The following is a 19,089-nucleotide window of genomic DNA, read 5'->3' on the forward strand; positions in this document are numbered from 1 at the left end:
TCCTGTTCTGTGTAACTATGTGGATATTCTTGCAGTCCAGTGATACTTTGATCTTACTTTATGTGTTTCTAATATTCTTCACCAGAAATTCCAAGAGAAATATAACAAGAACAAACCACAGACCATCCTTGGAAGTAAGTGATGTGGAAAATGACAAGAACTTTAAAAAATTTAATACATACTACACATTTTTCCATTATAAAAATATCTCCTTTTGTTTTCTTATTTATCCAGTTATTTCTTCTTTCATAACATATGCTTGGCATAATTTTTAGTTTTATAAAGTGGTCAAGAAGGCTATCAACTTGTAGCCCAGCCTAAGAACTTTTGTGTTGTATGTACCATATGATCTTTTATATTAGGGAAGGCTATAAGGAGAAGGTATTACCATGTTGCTTCAATTCTAAGATGCTGTCTAGTGGAATATGCTCTGCTGATGTATTAATAATCCTTCGAGGAAAAGAGAAATACTACATGAAATGTACATTACTTTGTTTTCCTAGCAGTAGCATAGTATAGTAATATTGCAGTAATATATTTGTCTATACAAATACACACCACATTCTTCTTAAGAATTGCAATGTTTGATGGAAAAAATCTTCAAATTTGGAGTCTATAGATTCTTATCAGTTTCTGTTGTCCATTATTATAGTTACCTGGTGTTTCATTAGCTGTGCTTGAGGCTATGATCTCATTAGCACCTTTAGAATGACCGTGAAATTTCAAGGCATGCTGGAATTTTGTTTGCATATTTTAAAATTCGGTGGCTGTGTTTTTCCTGAAGTGTATATTGCTGAAATTTAAGCAGTTTCTCTTGAAAATAATCGGTGCCCTTTGACAGTTCTTTACATTGCATACAAGAACCAATCACACCAATGTCTCCTAAACTGGAAAATCTCTTGCTTTATTGTGAGAGATTTTGTGATGTCTTCTGCGTAAAGTTGTGTTGCTTGACATGTGGCAGGAATTTTAAGTGCATGGTAACTTTTCATTTCCATGTAACAAATTGTGACTGATATTTTAAAACCACTTTAATCAGGGGACAATTAGGCATGCAAATTTGTGGTAACATGCTATTGGGTGTAATGTTATATTAGGTTAAGTTGGTGTAGGTAGTAACAGCTGTCACATCACTCTTTTGCCTTGACCCCAAAAGTCTCTTTGATGATGTTAGTTATAAGGGGCTTCTCATTTTCATAGGGTTAAATGTGAAAATAGTATATTAGAATTGATGAAATACCATGTATTACTCCTCGTCCCATGGGAGTTGTAAGAATAAAACTAACTTATGCATGTGTAAAATGGTTTGTAATGTCTGGGATCTATGTTAGCATTTTTTCCCCTTTTGCTTGAGAATGTATATGCTACACAGCTGTAATATGGGACTGAAATGTCTTCTGAGTCATTTATAGTACACGTCAAATGTAAATGCATCTCTGCCCAGAATATTTTAGAACTGACCAGAAAAATACAGAAGCCCTATTTAGTTTTCCATGTGTGAGAGAGAATAGCCCAGCTTGGCTTGCAGGTTTCATTTGCCTGAGATCCTTATACCGTGAAGAATAGGCTCTCCAGCATCATTCCATTCCATTGATGTGTTCTCCGTGTGTGGATGCTTGTTTATACACACAATATGCATTCAGTAACAGTACTAATAACACCTTGCAACTATTTAAAGCTGGCTCCAAGGAGTACAAGCAGTGATTTATGGGAAAGCTGGCGCAGTATTTCTCCATTCCATTGTCTTGTTTGTTTGTGCAATCCAAAACACCCACAGTCTCCAAGTGGAGATGCGGAAGTAGGCCTGCTGCATGGGTGTCAGGAGGGTGTCAAATGAAAGGGACACTAGGAGCAAGGGTCAGGATGTAGCAGGGAGACTGGTTTTAAGGCAGAGCATGCGACAGATTACAAGTGGTCATTGCAGGGTTTAGCTTTCTGGCTTTTAAGTGACTACTTTTACTTGTAATTACTGACCTGGAAACCACATGAAGCATCTGTTCCGATTTCCAGATTCTTCATTTAGAGACATCCCACAGCCGGGTCTCTCCTTGCACCCTTCTTCCTCCATGCCTGTTGGATTGCCGACTGGAAAGAGGGAGACTGCGGGACACGTTCATCCATTGTCCAGAAGTGTTCCAGGCACCACCTTGGAAAGGTAAGGCTGAGTGTGTTTTTACGTGTTAATGGCTCAGAGAGGCTGCTGGGGCTAACTTTGCTCCCCTCCCTCTCTCCTAACTTCAGGAGGTCAGCCACATCCTTGGAGTCTGAGAGTGACAGTAACAGCTGCAGAAGCAGGTCTCATTCTGATGAGCTGCTACAGTCCATGGGCTCTTCTCCCTCTACAGAGTCTTTCATAATGGAAGGTGAGGAGAAGACACACTTCCATTTATTTGTGTTTTTGTTAGCATTTGCCAAAAGGATATTTTCTGAAGGAAATAAGATTGAAGCATTTTTTTTTCTTTTTCAATGAAGTCTGTTGCAGGGTGTCTCTTTGGTACAGGTTCTACTTTTTAAAAGAATGAAAATTTAGCCCCAGAGGAGACAACCAGATAGTGACCAAGGAAATATGATGTAAATTTTAAATAGACATATTACTAAAAGAATGTCACAAGCATAATGAGGAGAATGAAATATATTATGTGCTTATTATTAAAAATGTTTTCTAGCCATTGATGAATTGGAATAGGATCCTATATCAAAACATACTTTAATTAGTTGAGACTGGTCTTCTTTGGATCTCTGAGATACTTACCCCATCTGTTGCCTCCTAGGGGAATAAAAACATTTTGTTTTGAGATGGAGTCTCACTCTTGCCCATGCTGGAGTGCAGTGGTATGATCTCGGCTCACTGCAACCTCCAGCTCCCAGGTTCAAGCGATTCTCCTGCCACAGCCTCCCGAGCAGCTGGGACTACAGGTGCACATCCCCCCCCCCAAGCTAATTTTTGTATTGTTTGTAGAGATGGGGTTTCACCACATTGGCCAGGCTAGTCTTGAACTCCTGACCTTAGGTGATCCAACTGCCTCGGCCTCTCAAAGTGCTAGGATTACAGGCATGAGCCACTGTGCCCAGCCATTAAAGCATTTTTTTAAAGCGTATTTTATAGGGCAGTACTTAATCTAGGAAATTGGTTTTTGTATACAACCTGCACCAGTAAGAAGGAAAAACAAATGGAAAGAGAGTAGTGACAAGAGAGAGGAGTGGACTCTGCCCCAGGAATCTGTTTTATTTTAATCTTAAGTCTTTAAATTCATTGTCATCTCATTTGTACTGCTCTGAGCTGGAACCTCTCTAATGAGTGCCGTTGGGTAAATAGGATTTAGTTTTCCTGAGGAGTGTGTATGGGGGGAGTGGCGGGGGAGGGTTGCATGTATGTATGTGTGGTTTGTTTGTAATTTTATCAGAAAAATCTGCACTCATTTGTGACTCAAGTACTTACACACTGCTTTGTGTCTTAGCAAGTCAAGAGCAAACCAAATGGATGAGTACACAATTCAGATTTTAGTAAACGGTGCAAAATAACCCAGAGCAGAAGAAGTTCATGTGTTCAAGATTGTGTACACACATTATGGACTCTGTAGGTTACCAAAAATAAAACTAAAATAGAGCAGGCCAAAACAAGCAAAATAATCTTCAAATGTTTTTTTTCCTTCATATAAACAATCACTGTTTTTAAATATCTGATTCTTCTTTGCGTTCATGAAAGCTGTCTTAATTTGGACCATTTCATCAGTCCAGTTTTAAGAAGTTTTTACTCTGGCTGGGCACAGTGGCTCAGGCCTGTAATCCTAGCACTTTGGGAGGCTGAGGCGGGCGGATCACTTGAGGTCAGGAGTTCAAGACCATCCTGGCCAACATGGTGAAAGCCCATCGCTACCAAAAATATAAAAACTAAGCCAGGTGTGGTGGCACATGCCTGTAATCCTTGCTACTCAGGAGGCTGAGGCAGGCGAATTGCTTGAACCTGGGAGGCGGAGGTTGCAGTGAGCTATCGCACCATTGCACTCCAGCCTGCGCGACAGAGAGAGACTCTGTCTCACCAAAAAAAAAAAAAAAAAAAAAGTGTTTCACTCCATGTTAATATGTTTTGGTTTAATAGTTTCCATGTTCATAGCAGATTTATTTAGGGTGAGGAATCCTTAGACTTACGAAGGTGTATTTGTGCTGCGTTATTATACTTCTGGCTTTTCTTTTCTAAACACACGTTAGATGTTGTGGATTATTCTCTGTGGAGTGACCTCAGCAGTGATGCCCAGGAGTTTGAAGCAGAATCTTGGAGTCTTGTGGTGGATCCCTCATTTTGTAATAGGCAGGAGAAGGATGTCATCAAAAGACAGGATGTCATTTTTGGTAAGCATTTCAAATATGCTTTTTGGGTTGAAGCAGTAAGGTGCAGAGAAAAGAACATGGAATTTGCAACTGTACAGAGTTGGGTAAAATCCCAGTTCTATCATTTTCTGTTTACCTGATCACAGACAAATTATTTAAATCACCTCAACCTTAGTTTCTCCATCTGTAAAAAGAGGATAATATTAATAGCAAAAACCGCAATCAGTTTTGCAATAACCTAATAATACTCAGGTTTTAAATACCGTTTTGAGATTGCAATGAGGTATAATATGTATTTGGCACAGAGCAAATGTTATTTCCCATATTCCTTTCAAGTTTACTTCGGTTTGGCCTATACTCTTACCTCTTCTATATAAGAACTGCAGTACACCTTCACATATTTTAATGTAGGGCTATTGCATATGGCCTTCCAGTTTGGCTGCATACACCAGCCATTCACAGAGACCAGGGGCAGTCCGAGTAGCTGCACCTGGGTTAGGGCAGGGTTTGACTGTGTGCTGCCATCCTGAGTACAGGATTCAGCTGTGGTGAGACTGTATTTTGTCATGCTATTTGGGATGAAGGCATTCTGGATTGGGGAAAGTTAAATTGTAGACTAGGAAAAAAAGTACAAAGTAGATGCCAAAATGTGGTTCCAAGAAGATGCCCTACTTTAAAGATAACACTGGGTCTTTTCACTAATCCTGTGTATGCAAATATGGGCCCCGAAGTCCATAGGCAGTTAGGATACCTTGTCACCTGCCTCAGGTGGTGGTTATGGACATGAGGTGAGATGGTGTACGAGTGTGCTTAGAAATCTGTCAAGAGCTGTGTAGGTGTGAGTTACTTTGGAAAGGAAGATGCTGTCCCTTTTAGTATTTCTTAGGCAATTTATATTCTGTCAATTTTCTTCATTTACCTCTCAATTTCATATTATTAAAAATAATCTAACCCATTGGAATGAATTATTACATGGCCTTTTGTGTCAGAAAGGCTTGTGTTCCTGGGCGAATTCTTTACCCTCTCTTCCTCACTGTTTCTCTTTTCAAGATGAGGAAAATCATTCCTATTTTCTGGGTCATAATGTATTAATGGGTTAAAAGATTAAATGAAATGATATAGGTAAGTGCTTAGCATAGAGTAGGCACTAAAAACATGATAGGAAATAATAATTCAAAATTAGTGAATTTCTAATTAAAGAAATTTTTATTTTTGATAAAATATTAAAGCTATGTTTAGACTTGCTGACTCTCCATGGCTGATATTTAAGGTTCTTTCCCAAAACTTGCAGTAAGTTTGGAAATACTCATTAATGTGCAACTAGTACTTTTGGTGTACCTGTAAATTGTGAGTTGTTATTTTCTCTCCTGATGCGTTTTAAAATTGAGGTATAATTCACCTGCTCAAAATTCACTCCTTTACAAGTACACAATCTAGTTGTTTTTAGTATATTCACAAAGTTGTGTAGCCATCAGGTCCTGTCTAATTTCAGAGCATCTTCATCACTTCAAAAATCCTGTACATGTTACCAGTCACTCCCCATTTACCCCTTCTGCCAGCCTCCGGCAAACACTAATCTACTTTCTGTCTCTACAGATTTGCCTATTCTAGACATTCTACATGAATGGTACAATATGCGGTCTTTTGTGGCTGACTTTTGTCACTTAGCATACTGTTTTTAAGGTTCATCCTAGTTGTAATACATATGGGTACACCATTCCTTTTAATAGATGACAAATATTCTATTTTGTTTATCTAATCATCAGTTGATGGACATTTTGGGTTTTTCCACTTTTGGGGTCTTACTGTAGCTTTATGTTTAATCACTTGAGAAACTGCCAGACTGTTTCCCAAAGCAGCTATACCATTTTGCATTCCCACCAGCAATGTATGAGGGTTCCGGTTTCTCTGCCTCCTCACCAACAGTTGTTTATTGCTTTTTTATTATAATTATCCTAATGTGTGTGAAGTGATGTCTCATTTTGGTTTTGATTTGCATGTCCCCAATAGCTAATGGCGTTGAGCATCTTTTCATGTTCTTATTGGCCATTTGTATATCCTTTTGGAGAAACATCTGTTCAAATCCTTTGACTATTTTTGAATTGGTTATTTATTTATTTATATTGTTGAGTTACAAGATTTTTAAAAATATATATTCTGGATACAAGTTCCTTATCAGATAAATTATTTACAAATATTTTCTCCCATTCTGTGGGTTGTCTTTCCACTTTCTTGATGGTGTCCTTCGATTGATTGTGATGCATTGTTTTCTCCTGGAGAAAGTGGAATTTTGGAGACAGATTCTGCAATAGAAAGGACTTATGGTTTTCTGCATTGAAGACCTTTATTTAGTTCCATTCATTTCACCAAATTAATTGTGCTCTTGCTCAATGCAAAAACCAAACAAACAAAGAAAGGAAGAAAGGAAGCCAACAAACTAAGTTGTATTTTAAAGGGCATTCAGGTTGGAATAAGACCTAGTTCCTAGCTGAAGGTATCTAAAGATCCTAGCTAGTTATACTATTGAGTTTCAGATACATTAGATTCTTGTATATTGGACCTGACATATATATCTTCTTTAATATCTGGATAAAAGAAAATGGTTTAATATTTTAGGGTGAATGAAATGTTTAAGGCTGACTTTTATATTGGAATATTATTGATAATTCTTAAACATTTCTTTTTTATTTGTGTAACATATAGTGTTGAGTTACTAATTTAGTTTAATAGTGATACTTGCTTTTTAAAGCTTAAGGCTTATGTGTGCTCACACATTTCAGAGCTAATGCAAACAGAGATGCATCACATCCAGACCCTGTTCATCATGTCTGAGATCTTCAGGAAAGGCATGAAAGAGGAGCTTCAGCTGGACCACAGCACCGTGGATAAAATTTTCCCCTGTTTAGATGAGTTGCTTGAAATCCACAGGCTTTTCTTCTACAGTATGAAGGAACGAAGGCAGGAATCCTGTGCCGGCAGCGACAGGAATTTTGTGATCGACCGAATTGGAGATATTCTGGTACAACAGGTAAGAAAAGCTTAAAGTCCTTGACCTTTATGATGTAAGTGGGGTTTGAATCAAAATCTGCCCTTTCATCAACAAGAGTAAAAAAATGTTATTTTGAAACATTCATAGTGACATTCGGAGGATGTGTTGACCATCATTAGCTCGTAAGTCCCAGTAAGGCAGGGATTCTTGGCTATTTGATTACTGCTATATTTCAGCACCTGGAACAGTGCATGATACTATAAATATTTATTGAATGAGTGGGCCACTTAGGGGAAAAAAATCAGGAATTCACCTGAATGTCACGTTTTACAGTGGTCTGCAACACTTAGAAAGGCAGGGAGCTCCATCTGCAGTTGCTTTAGCATGGCTTTCCCTAGGTAGATGCTAGAATGCCATCTTCTCCAAATGTACTGTTTTTTGAAGCTGTTTTGTCCTGTCATTTACAGCAGTGGAATTCAGCTGTTGGTCTGTATGCAGAAAATGGGGGAGTTATGCTGAGTAGTATTCCATGCTATTGATGTGTCACCGTTTACTCATTCACTTATTGAAGGATATCTTCTTGTTTCCAGTTTTTAGCTTTCCAGTTTTTATTTAGTTATAAATAAAGCTGCTATGAACACTCATGTGCAGATTTTTGGTGCAAACCTAAGCTTTCATTTTTTCTGGGATAAATGCCCAGGAATGCAATTTCTGGGTTGTATGGGAGTTGTATGTTCAGTTTTGTAAGAAACTGCTAACTGTTTTCCAGAGTGGTTGTACCATTTTACACTCTCATCAACACTGTGCAAGTAATCCAGTTTCTCTACATCCTCACCAGCATCTGATATTGCCACTGTTTTTAATTTTGGCTATTTTAAGAGGTATAAAGTCACCTCATTATGGTTCAAGTTGCACTTCCCTCATGGCTAATGATATTAAATATCTTTTCACGTGCTTATTTGCCATCTGTATATCCCCTTCAGTGGAATTTCTGTTTATGTCTTTTGTTCATGTTCTAATTGGATTGTTTGTTTTCTTATTGATGAATATTAAGGTTTGTTTACATATTCTAGACATTAGTCCTTGTCAGATATGTGATTGACAAACTTTCTCCAAATCTGTAACTTGTCTTCTCATTTGCTAATTTTGATGAAGTCTAGTTTATTAGTTTTTCCTCTTAATAATTGTGCTGTTGTTTCAAGTTTAAGGATTCTTTGTCTAGCCCTAGGTCTCAAACATTTTCTCCTATTTTTAAAAAAGGATTTACAGTTTTGGCTGGGCACGTTGGCGCACGCCTGTAAAGCCCGGCACTTTGGGGGGCTGAGGTGGATGGATCACTTGAGCTTAAGAGTTTGAGACCAGCCTGGGCAACAGGATGAATCCCCGTCTCTACAAAAAATATAAAAATTAGCTGAGCGTGGTAATATGCACCTGTAGTCCCAGCTATTTGTGGACTGAGGTAGGCAGATCTCTTGAGCCTGGGAGGTTGAGGTTGCAGTGTGCCAAGAGCCTACCACTGCACTCCAGCCTGGGCATCAGAAGTGGCACCCTGTCTCAAAAAAAAAAAGTTTTACAGTTTGATGTTTTACATTTAAGTGTGTGTTGCATTTTGAGTTTTTTTTGGTGCAGGTTATAAGACTTAGGTTAGGTTGAGGGTTTTTTTTTTTTTTTTTTTTTTTCTTTTTGTCTATGGATGTCAAGTTGCTCCAGGGCCATTCATTGAAAAGGCTGTTCTTCCTCTGTCTAATTGCTTTTCCACTTTTGTCAAAATCATGTGGGTATCTGGGTTCCTATTTTGTTTCAGTGATCTATGGGTCTATCTTTCCATAGTGTTAATAACTGTAGCTATATAATCTTAGAAGACTGAGTCCTTCCATTTTATTATTTTTTCCAAAATTGTTTTAGCTATTCTAGTTCTTTTGCCTTTTCATATATATTCTAGAATAGTCTTATTTATATTTTTAAAAAGCATACTGGGATTTTGTTAAGAATTGTATTAAAACTGTCTATCAGTTTGGAGAAAATTGACATCTTTACTATTTTGAGTCTTCTAATCCATGTACATCGTATGGCACTTCATTTATTTAGGTTTTTGTCATCTTTCACTGGCATTGTATAGTTTTTACTATATGAGTCATATATGTGTTTTGTTAGATTTGTACTCAAGTAATTTTTTGAATGATTGTAAGTAGTTTAAGAATTATCATTTGAGGCTTATTGGCCCCACACATTCATATAAGCAAAGACGAAAAGATAAGAGGTTGTGATGTAAATTTTAAGTGCTTTTAAGAGGATGGATGTGTTCTGGTTTCCATTACAATGCTCTTCAGTGTGTACATGTGCATGTAAGGCCATCACAGTCCAAAAAAATGGCTTTCAAGTCATTCAGCTAGTTCTCTTCACACCACTTTATGATTCTAAGTTGATTCCTATGTGGATTTTCTATAGGTGTTTTTCTACAGGTAAGGCTTATTGAAACATCCAGCTCACATCTCCACTTCTCTTCATTAGCCAATAAGCAGGCAGTCTTATTATTCACTGGTCTCTTTCATCTTGGCTGATGATAGCCTGCTCTTGATCTACTTGTAATGTGTGAACAAAAAAGCAAAATTCCTTACTAAGGACTGAGTCTATGGACATGGTCATTAGCCAATGTAAATGCCAAATGAGTGATTTTTTTTGGGGTGGAGGGTGTCAGACCTTCCTGAAGGCCCCCAAATGTTGCCATATACTTTTCTTTCGATCTATAAAAGTATTAAAACTATAAATTGAAATGATAAATTTGTATTAAAAACTAAGAAGAGAATAAAATATATCAAATGTTTTTTATTTGGCTATTTGATAATTATATTAGTTCAATATAATATCACATTATGTTGACCCTTACCACTCAACTTTCTTTTATTTTAATTTTAAAAATGTCTGAGGAGATAAGTGATTGTGTTCAGAAACTCTATAATGTTTATTTTTTTATTTGCAAATACTCTTTTGAAATAGATGAAAATTGCATATTTTTTGTGTGTTTAGAACTTACTAAATTTACAAACCATTATTGAAATGCTATTCTTCCCAGTTTTCAGAAGAAAATGCAAGTAAAATGAAGAAAATATATGGAGAATTCTGTAGCCATCATAAAGAAGCTGTTAACCTCTTTAAAGAACTCCAGCAGAATAAAAAGTTTCAGAATTTTATTAAGGCAAGTATTTTAAAAGTTTATTACAAAGTGATAAATCAGCATGGAGAAATAGTTTATGCTTGTTTCTTAATGATTTAAACAAATTTCATAGCTAGATGATGCTTTTCAGGGGAAGAAGGGAGGTGGAAGGTTTGTGGCAAAGATGTAAAGTCTCTTTTTCTGAAGACTCAAATGATATTGCCCCCAAATCATTTCCTTTTGTATATTTGTGAGGTCATGTCTTCCAACCATCTGAGAATATTTGTAACATACTAGGAAGCTGTTTTATGCCCTGACAAGTTATATATCAGAAAAATCAAAGTGAAAATAAACACAGAATCTACTCCACTTCTGAATTAGCTTGAAGTAGATTCATGACATCATATAATTTCATCTGTAATATTTTTCTCCAGATGAAAAACTTAAAATTTATGACATTATTATACAAATAAACTAACCATAATTTTTGATATCTTAAAATTTCACTGATTATCTCATAAAATTGGATTACTTAAATCAGGATCTGACCAAGGTTCACACATTGTATGAGGTGGTTATATCTCTTAAATCTCTTAATTTGAATGTTATCCCACCCTTTTTTTCTTCTGCTGATTTATTTGTTGAAGAAATTTGTCTTATAAAGTTTCCTGGATTCTAAATTTTTATCTGCCATGTTGAGAATGCTACCAGATTTTCTCCCTTTTTTCCCACATAAATATGTGTTGAGGACTTGAATGCTATGAGGAATACTTTGATATTTTTAGAAAAAAAGTTGTCCTGATTCGAGGGAACTCTAAGGGCTGTAATGAATAACAGCAAATGTGAAGGAAGACCTGTTGGGAAAACAAATGGTAAACTGCAAACTGATGTTCAAAGTCTGACTTTGATTTCTGATTATTTTTCAAAAATTTCGCTATTTATAAATCAAGACACTTAGAAGTGTTGGAACTTCTTTTGGAATTAACTACAAATACATCAGAGTAACTTGAAACTTCTTAAAATCTTGGAGAGTTGGGGTATTAAAATTTATGACAAAGTATACAATTTAAATTAGTGATAGTGCATCATTTTGATAACAATGAATGTTAAGTCTGCATAAAATTGTACTCTTGCAGATTCTTTGTATTGTTAAATTCACACCTGAAAAGTAAAGACAGGTAGAATTTGTGTATATAAAATGTATATATTTTTTAAGCTCCGAAATAGTAATCTTTTGGCTCGACGCCGAGGAATTCCAGAATGCATTCTGTTGGTCACTCAGCGTATTACAAAATACCCTGTCTTGGTGGAAAGGATATTGCAGTACACAAAGGGTAAGTTGTGATTTGTGGGATAAACATTTGCCCCTCTTATTAGTTTTAAACATAGCTGAGGTGTTCTAAACAGGCATAAATGTTTGTGGTCTCTGATTCATAAAGAGTTTCATGATGGAGAAACTGTTAAAGCCTTAGAATTTGGATTCATTTTTAGAAATTATCTTTTATATTGCAGCATGGATAATAGTCTGAATTTCTACAGGTAGCCCACACCAAGCTGGCTTCTTCTTACTTTGAACCTGCCTTTCCCCTCTTTATTTTCCCCACCACTGGGCTTTCTTACTACCTCCTCTTCCTTATTTTCCTATTGCTTTCATAACAGTCTGATGAAACATGCTATTGATCCTATCACGAAATGTCAGCTCTCCCAAGCAATCAGTTACTAAGTTGAGAGGGATTATAAGAGGGATCTATTTTTGACCCTGTCAATTCATCAAGTTCCAGGGAGTAACATATGGGCATCTTTTAAGAAGCTATGAATGCACATGGCTGGTCTGTAAGCTCCTTGTGGGATCTATAAGACCTGTGTCTGTCTGGTTTACAGCTGGATCTTCAATGTCTAGTGCAATGGCTGGTACAGACTAGATGATCAATAAATAAAAACATCAATGCCATGAATGAATAAATAAAATGGTCTAATCCTCAGGCTAACATATTGATCTTGAGTAAAGATTATTATGAGGGTGGTAGCGTGTTATGTTAAAAAGGGCTTGGGTTTGGAATTTTGTACACTCGCGTTGCATTGTATATACTCAGCTCTGCCACTCATTCACTGGGCAAATTATTAACTGAGCCTCAGTTATCTCCACTACAAAATGACATGAAACATTACCTTTCAGTTCCAGTTGCCTCAATAAACATCAACTAGGTGGTCTTTATCACCAAATACACTTTTATATGGAGCTTCAGGAGGCTGCTTCAGAAACTCCTTCAGAGTATTTTCATAAGATAATCTAGAGACAAGAGCAGGTAGCCAGTATTTTAAAGAATAACAACTGAAATCAATAATTATTTGCTCTTGGTATGAGCATGGCTGATTTATCTATTAGCACAGCACTTGGTAAAAGAAAATATTTTCATGGTACCCATCAGAAATTAAAATATTTAATTTTAAAGAAAATGGTCAAAGAAAATGGTTTAATTATAGTAGTAATATATTCAGATTTATGCTAATGCAGTTATAAAGTATGATTTTGAATATTAATTTTATGGAGGAAGGTATCAAGGAATATAAATGATTCTGAGGCTTGTTCATATCACCCTGTGACTCTGAGAGTATTACTGGCTTGGCCCCACAGCTGGCTTAAATTTTAAGAAACTTGGCATGATCGATTATTGATTACCTATGTCTAAGAAGGTGGAAGGAAGGCCTAAGTTAGTATATTACACATTTCCTGCCCTAGGGGGAAGCTCAGACTCATCCCTAGAATTCAGACATCTTACTGTTCGCTGAAGGACAATGTGTCCGCTGAAGCACATTTAATAATGCAAACCTTTCATAATAAAATATTTTAACATCTTTTTGGTGGGGGGGAGGTACAGAGTGATATTATAGGATTTAATTATTATTATTATTATTATTATTATTTTTGAGACAGAGTCTTGCTCTGTCTCGTAGGCTGGAATGCAGTGGTACAATCTTGGCTCCCTGCAACCTCTACCTCCCAGGCTCAAACTATCCTCCCACCCCAGCCTCTTGAGTAGCTGGACAAAAGGCTCACACCACCATGCCCGGCTAATTTTTGTATCTTTTTTGGTAGAGACAGGGTTTTGCCATGTTGCCCAGGCTAGGGGTTTAAGTTTCATCCAACATTTTTCTTATGGGGTTTTTATTGTTTAGATAATATATTTAACTATATTTTTAAACTAAAGAAAAAGTTGTCTTCCTTAGTACTCTGGTTTGTTATATAGTATTTTTTTGTTTCTTTTTCCCCTACACAGAAAGAACCGAAGAACATAAAGACTTATGCAAAGCTCTTTGCTTAATTAAAGACATGATTGCAACAGTGGATTTAAAAGTCAATGAATATGAGAAAAACCAAAAATGGCTTGAGATCCTAAATAAGATTGAAAACAAAACATACACGAAGCTCAAAAATGGACATGTGTTTAGGAAGCAGGCACTGATGAGTGAAGAAAGGACTCTGTTATATGATGGCCTTGTTTACTGGAAAACTGCTACAGGTCGTTTCAAAGGTACTGTGGCTCGACCATACCAATTTCTCCCTTCATACACATTATTCATTTAACGGATGACAGATTTTCAAAAGAAAAACAGTTCAGAATTGCAGGTACACATGCGCAAACCCCAGGTCAGTTGAAAGATTGGTTTGTGAATTTCAGTAGGCAAATCTGGCCAATGATACAAATCTTTGGTGGGAGTTTGTTGCCCAAGCTAAAACCTTTATACATATTTTATGAATTTGCAAGTTTGTGATGTCTGAAATCAAAGGAACTGAGAGTTCTGCTAATTGTTGGCACAGAAAAATTATTCTGGTAACTGTGGTGTGTTGAAAGCAAGGCAGTACACCTACACACTTGAGGGTCTGTTGTGTGTCAACACAGCCTAGGGCTGTCAGACCATGGAGGGGAGAAATAAAAAGAACTCTGAATGTCATCTTTGTTACTGACTAATAGAATACATCCACACACCTGCTGACACTGGTTTAAGCTCTTCCTCAGTGCTACTGTTTGCTAACTGGCACGAACTTGACTCTGTTCAGGAGTCTAAAGCAGATAATTCCATTTCTTAAGGACTCACTATTAGCTATCACACTGCCTAACCCAGGCTTTCTCACCCTGGCCACACAGTAGAATCACCTCTGGAGCTTAAAAACATTACGGATGCTCATGTCTCCTCCCAGAGATTCTGATTTTATCGCTGTGAGGATGAAACCAAAACCCGTGGGATGTTTAAAGGCTCCCCAGGTGAGTCTACTATGCAGCCAGGCCTAAGAACCACTGTTTCTAACAGTTCGTCTTAATAACATCCATAGGTAGGCAGTGAGAGGAAGAGGCTGTTAAATTCTAGCTAGTCAAAAATTATTACCCATTGGAGGATGATCAAGTTTTGATGGAGGTTGCAACTAATATCTGAAATGGATTTGTTGATCAACAACTAGCAATGTTGTATTGAAAAAAATATTAACCACAACCTGTAGATTCTATTGCTCGAAGTCATTTGCTCTTTATCTGTTTAGTAGAATCAGTTTGGTAACTTTGTGTTAGACTATTCAGTGGATGCAATGAAGATGACTTCTTGTGAACAATTTGTAAGGGAAGTACGGAATCCTAAATCTTGCTTAGATCTAGATGAAACAAAATAGCAGGCATATATAATTTGAAGTAGAAGCTGCCCTTTTACATTTTTAATTCAGCACTTTTCCTGCCAAAGGTAAGAGTTTGCTCCATTTTATTAAAACTTCCTTTTTTATGGGTATTTTTCTTCTATTTTGAAAGTGACTACATTAAACTTTGCTGGAGATTTACCTATACCTACAGCTACACACAAACATGCACACTTAAAGACAGCTTTCTATTAAATTGTTAATAGCATATATCTTTGGCTATCATAACACAGGTGTTTTTTAATAAAAGTTTAATACTTACACTAAATGTTAGTCTTTTTATTTTTATTAAGTTTATTTGAACTGTGGTTTGCTTCATTAATACTAGTAATGTTTTTTCTTTGAAGATATCCTAGCTCTACTTCTAACTGATGTGCTGCTCTTTTTACAAGAAAAAGACCAGAAATACATCTTTGCAGCCGTTGTAAGTATATGACCATGTGATGCATTTAAAAAATAGGTTTAATCACACATTTTCTTGAAAAATGCCTACAATTCTTAGTGAAATAAAATAGTCACAGGGAAGTATATGCTTATGTTACATTTCCATTATTATTTGTGATTGCAGTGTTTAGAGACAAGCATCTCATTAGGTTAAATTAGCATGGTAAGTGTTGCTTCATGACAACCAGGGCTGGTACTTAGCTGTTTCGGCAGCGTAACCAACTGTGAGAATATTGCAGTCCTTCAGTAGTGGTTAGTGAACAGGCACTGCTCTGAGCCTCCCAAATGTCCCCATACCATCTAGTTATCTTGGTCTTTCCTCCAGACTCCTCTCTTCCCTGCTCCTTCGGCCCCAAAACCCCTTCCCTTAGATCCAGCAACTAAAATGTGAATGCTGGGCACAGCTGATCTCTTCCAGCACTGGGCTTTCTCCATGCCCATTGGCCCTGCTCTCCCACTTACTAACCCTGTGACTGCCATCATGTGCCTTCCGCCAGACAAGGGATACCATCCTGATGCTTAAATGTTTAGAGAAGATTCTTTCTTCTTTTTACTATAGTAGCTTCTAAAGACAGTGTATGAAACTATTTTTGTAGTGTGTTAGAGTAATCTAATTTCTAGCACATAGACTTAGACTAGCAATAAAATGAGAATTTAAGACATTTTGTATAGTCGAGTTACACTAGCAATAAAATCAGTATTTTATGACATTTACTACATGGCATCTGATTGGTCCAAATGACTTAGAGAAGGACGATATTGCCAGTTAATTCCTTGTTAGCATCATGGAGCATCAGACCCCGTTGGAGGAAAGAATCCAAGACACATAATAGCAATATGGGCAGTGTAATGGTGGCTCCCTAAAACGCTAGTGCTTATCATCCACTGAATGTTAGGACATTTGGGTACCATTAGCAGATACCATTAATTCCAATCAATTTTGGCAAATTCAAAGCTTAATGTGGCTTCTGTTACCTCGTTCAGAGAAAACAAAGAAGCATGTCTATCCAGGGATGAGATTCTGGGAAAGAGGCGGGAGCCGTGCCTCATCTGCCGCTGTGTACTAGGCAGGCTGACTTGAGAGGCTTCTTCATCCTGTTTGGCACATTCCCTTTCATCAACACAATGATGTTGAGTTGTATAAAGGTCAAAGACATTTTCACAGAGCTACACTAGAGGATAAGAAGAAGACTTAAAGAAGTCTCTACGTTCCCAATCGATTTGAACTGTATTACAAATTTCATGAAAACCTATTGGTTTGTCCAGTGGCTTCTCTAGGCTGTTATCTGAGATGCTTAGAGATTCTCTGAAAGAACATGAGAAAATAAGTGGGAAGGTGGGGACCATTTTGTTTAACCTGTGGGATGGTGAGGGCTATGTAGGAAGAGGAAACAGATTCACATCTTTATAGAAACCAATGCTTCTTTAAAACCAAAGACCTAAAAGAAAAGCAAATTCTGCTTCTTGGATGATGTTACCGGACAGATGTCCTGCTGATTGATCATGAAGTAGATAACATAAAGACAACTACATTGTTTTTTAGGACAAGGTAGCATATGGATTCAGATCCTGTAATGCTCAACTTAGAGCGTGACTTGCAATGTGATTCTTTCCCTCTTGTCTCATATGACCTCCTGAGGCATTATCTGTGCTACCCTTAGACCACATTTACCATTAAGTGGGGTATTAGGAATGCAATCCACCAAATGGGAGAATGAAGACAGTTACCCAACCTAGCTCTTCTTGGTGGAATGTGTTTGGCTATGGACAACAGTAAAATGTTACTGATACTGTTTTTTAAAGATGTTAACCTGACAGGTAGCTGCATTCATAAATGACAGCTAAGCCCTTGGTGGTATCAGAGAGCAAAAGAGAAAGCATCATTTTATCCTTGAAGAGTCAGGTGCACCCTACTGTTCATACACTCCTGAGTTACATCTATCTGACAACAGCCCATGTGTCACAATATCTTATAGTTTAAATTGTAGGGAATTGAAGCATTTGGCTAGCGGTATACAGATATCTGGATTTCCTAGTTCTCATCCTAGAATTTTAGAAAGTTTCCCTCATGCTAGTATAGGTGAGATTCTCCACTCCTTGTGCCCTTTAGAAAAAACTTCTTCCTCAGGTGCTTGTCTTGCTGTATGTTACAGAAGACGTGATTAATTTGGAAATAGCCAGAAGATTAACAGCTGAAAGTAACAAGAGGATGGAGTAGTGGGTCCCTACAAGAAAGTTTTGCTTTGTTTTTGTTTTTATAAAGGACTCAGCTGGAAATTGGGGCAAAGCCCAAACCCACAAAATGTGTAAGAAAAAGTAGATGTGTTCACTAAGTCTTAGAATACTGAGTCTAGGAGGAATCTCTTGAACATCAAAGAAGGCAAATTCAAAAGGAGCAAACAACCAAGACATAGTGAACATGTGGACTTGCAAGCTGAAGTTCCAAATAGGAAGCAGTCTCAAAATCTCTGTATCATGGCCGGGTGCGGTGGCTCACACCTGTAATCCCAGCACTTTGGGAGGCCGAGGCGGGTGGATCACGAGGTCAGGAGATCGAGACCATCCTGGCTAACACAGTGAAACCCCGTTCTACTAAAAATACAAAAAATTAGCCAGGCTTGGTGGCAGGCACCTGTAGTCCCAGCTACTCGGGAGGCTGAGGCAGGAGAATGGCGTGAACCCAGGAGGCGGAGCTTGCAGTGAGCCAAGATCGCGCCACTGCACTCCAGCCTGGGCGACAGAGTGAGACTCCATCTCAAAAGATAAAAATAAAATAAAATAAATAAATAAAATGTCTTTATCGCAATGGAATCCTTGAATAGTAGAATCAGCACAGAATGGATATGGTGTAACAATACAGCTAAGCGTAGCAGTTCCTTTCCTCTTCTCCTATATGAGAGGTCTTCAACTCCTAATGCCTGTAGGGATTGGGCAGAAGTGTGATTGAGTGAACATGACAGGGTCAGAAGCGAGGAGACAATAGAAAGTTGTAGGGACTGTAGTGAAAAGTGAGTCTGTGCCCTGTCTCAAAGATGGCAGGGATTATTGGGCTATAGCCAGTGTTTTAAAATGGGAATATGGGCCCAGGATTGCTAATCTTCTGCTTTCCCCAAGAACCCAGAAATCTAAAGGTTTTAAAAAGTGATATCCCCTAGTATTTAAATACCGAGAACTTATTTTTAAACTTTGTTTGTTAAATGCCGTGGCACAAATAAAACATCTCTGCAAGCTGGGTTAGGCCTTTGCATCACTAGTGTTTGACATCTACCTCCAAGGCAGACATGCTACTTCCATTCCTGGAGAGTTAATTGAATTTTTGCTCATCTCCAGTGTTTGTGCGTGGTTAGTATAAATACCGATGGACAGGTTCCTATGCCCCCTGGTCTGATGGTGATCGAATGAATGCTACTTTCCTTGCACTTACCTGTTCTTCACTTTGAAAAGATCTTACCCTGCCACCTCCCCTCCCCTGCAACACTAACCAACTAG

General features: G+C 37.6%; 1 protein-coding gene across 2 annotated transcripts in view; it reads left to right on the forward strand.

The window, feature by feature from the left end:
* ARHGEF28 (Rho guanine nucleotide exchange factor 28) overlaps positions 1–19,089 on the forward strand; it is a 309,778-nt gene that overhangs the window by 238,535 nt on the left and 52,154 nt on the right. Inside the window, exons 18-26 of one of the 2 annotated variants that reach the window (XM_025389056.1) lie at positions 86–134; positions 2,011–2,155; positions 2,242–2,363; positions 4,210–4,350; positions 7,110–7,357; positions 10,392–10,514; positions 11,689–11,806; positions 13,751–14,005; positions 15,504–15,580. In XM_025389056.1, the coding sequence (XP_025244841.1) occupies positions 86–134; positions 2,011–2,155; positions 2,242–2,363; positions 4,210–4,350; positions 7,110–7,357; positions 10,392–10,514; positions 11,689–11,806; positions 13,751–14,005; positions 15,504–15,580 (1,278 nt within the window). Of the gene's footprint in view, positions 1–85; positions 135–2,010; positions 2,156–2,235; positions 2,364–4,209; positions 4,351–7,109; positions 7,358–10,391; positions 10,515–11,688; positions 11,807–13,750; positions 14,006–15,503; positions 15,581–19,089 lie in introns of both variants that reach the window. The other variant, XM_025389057.1, reaches the window with a different exon arrangement.

The sequence above is a fragment of the Theropithecus gelada genome, chromosome 6 (assembly GCF_003255815.1).
Source record: "Theropithecus gelada isolate Dixy chromosome 6, Tgel_1.0, whole genome shotgun sequence".
In the NCBI taxonomy this organism is placed as follows: Eukaryota; Metazoa; Chordata; class Mammalia; order Primates; family Cercopithecidae; genus Theropithecus; species Theropithecus gelada.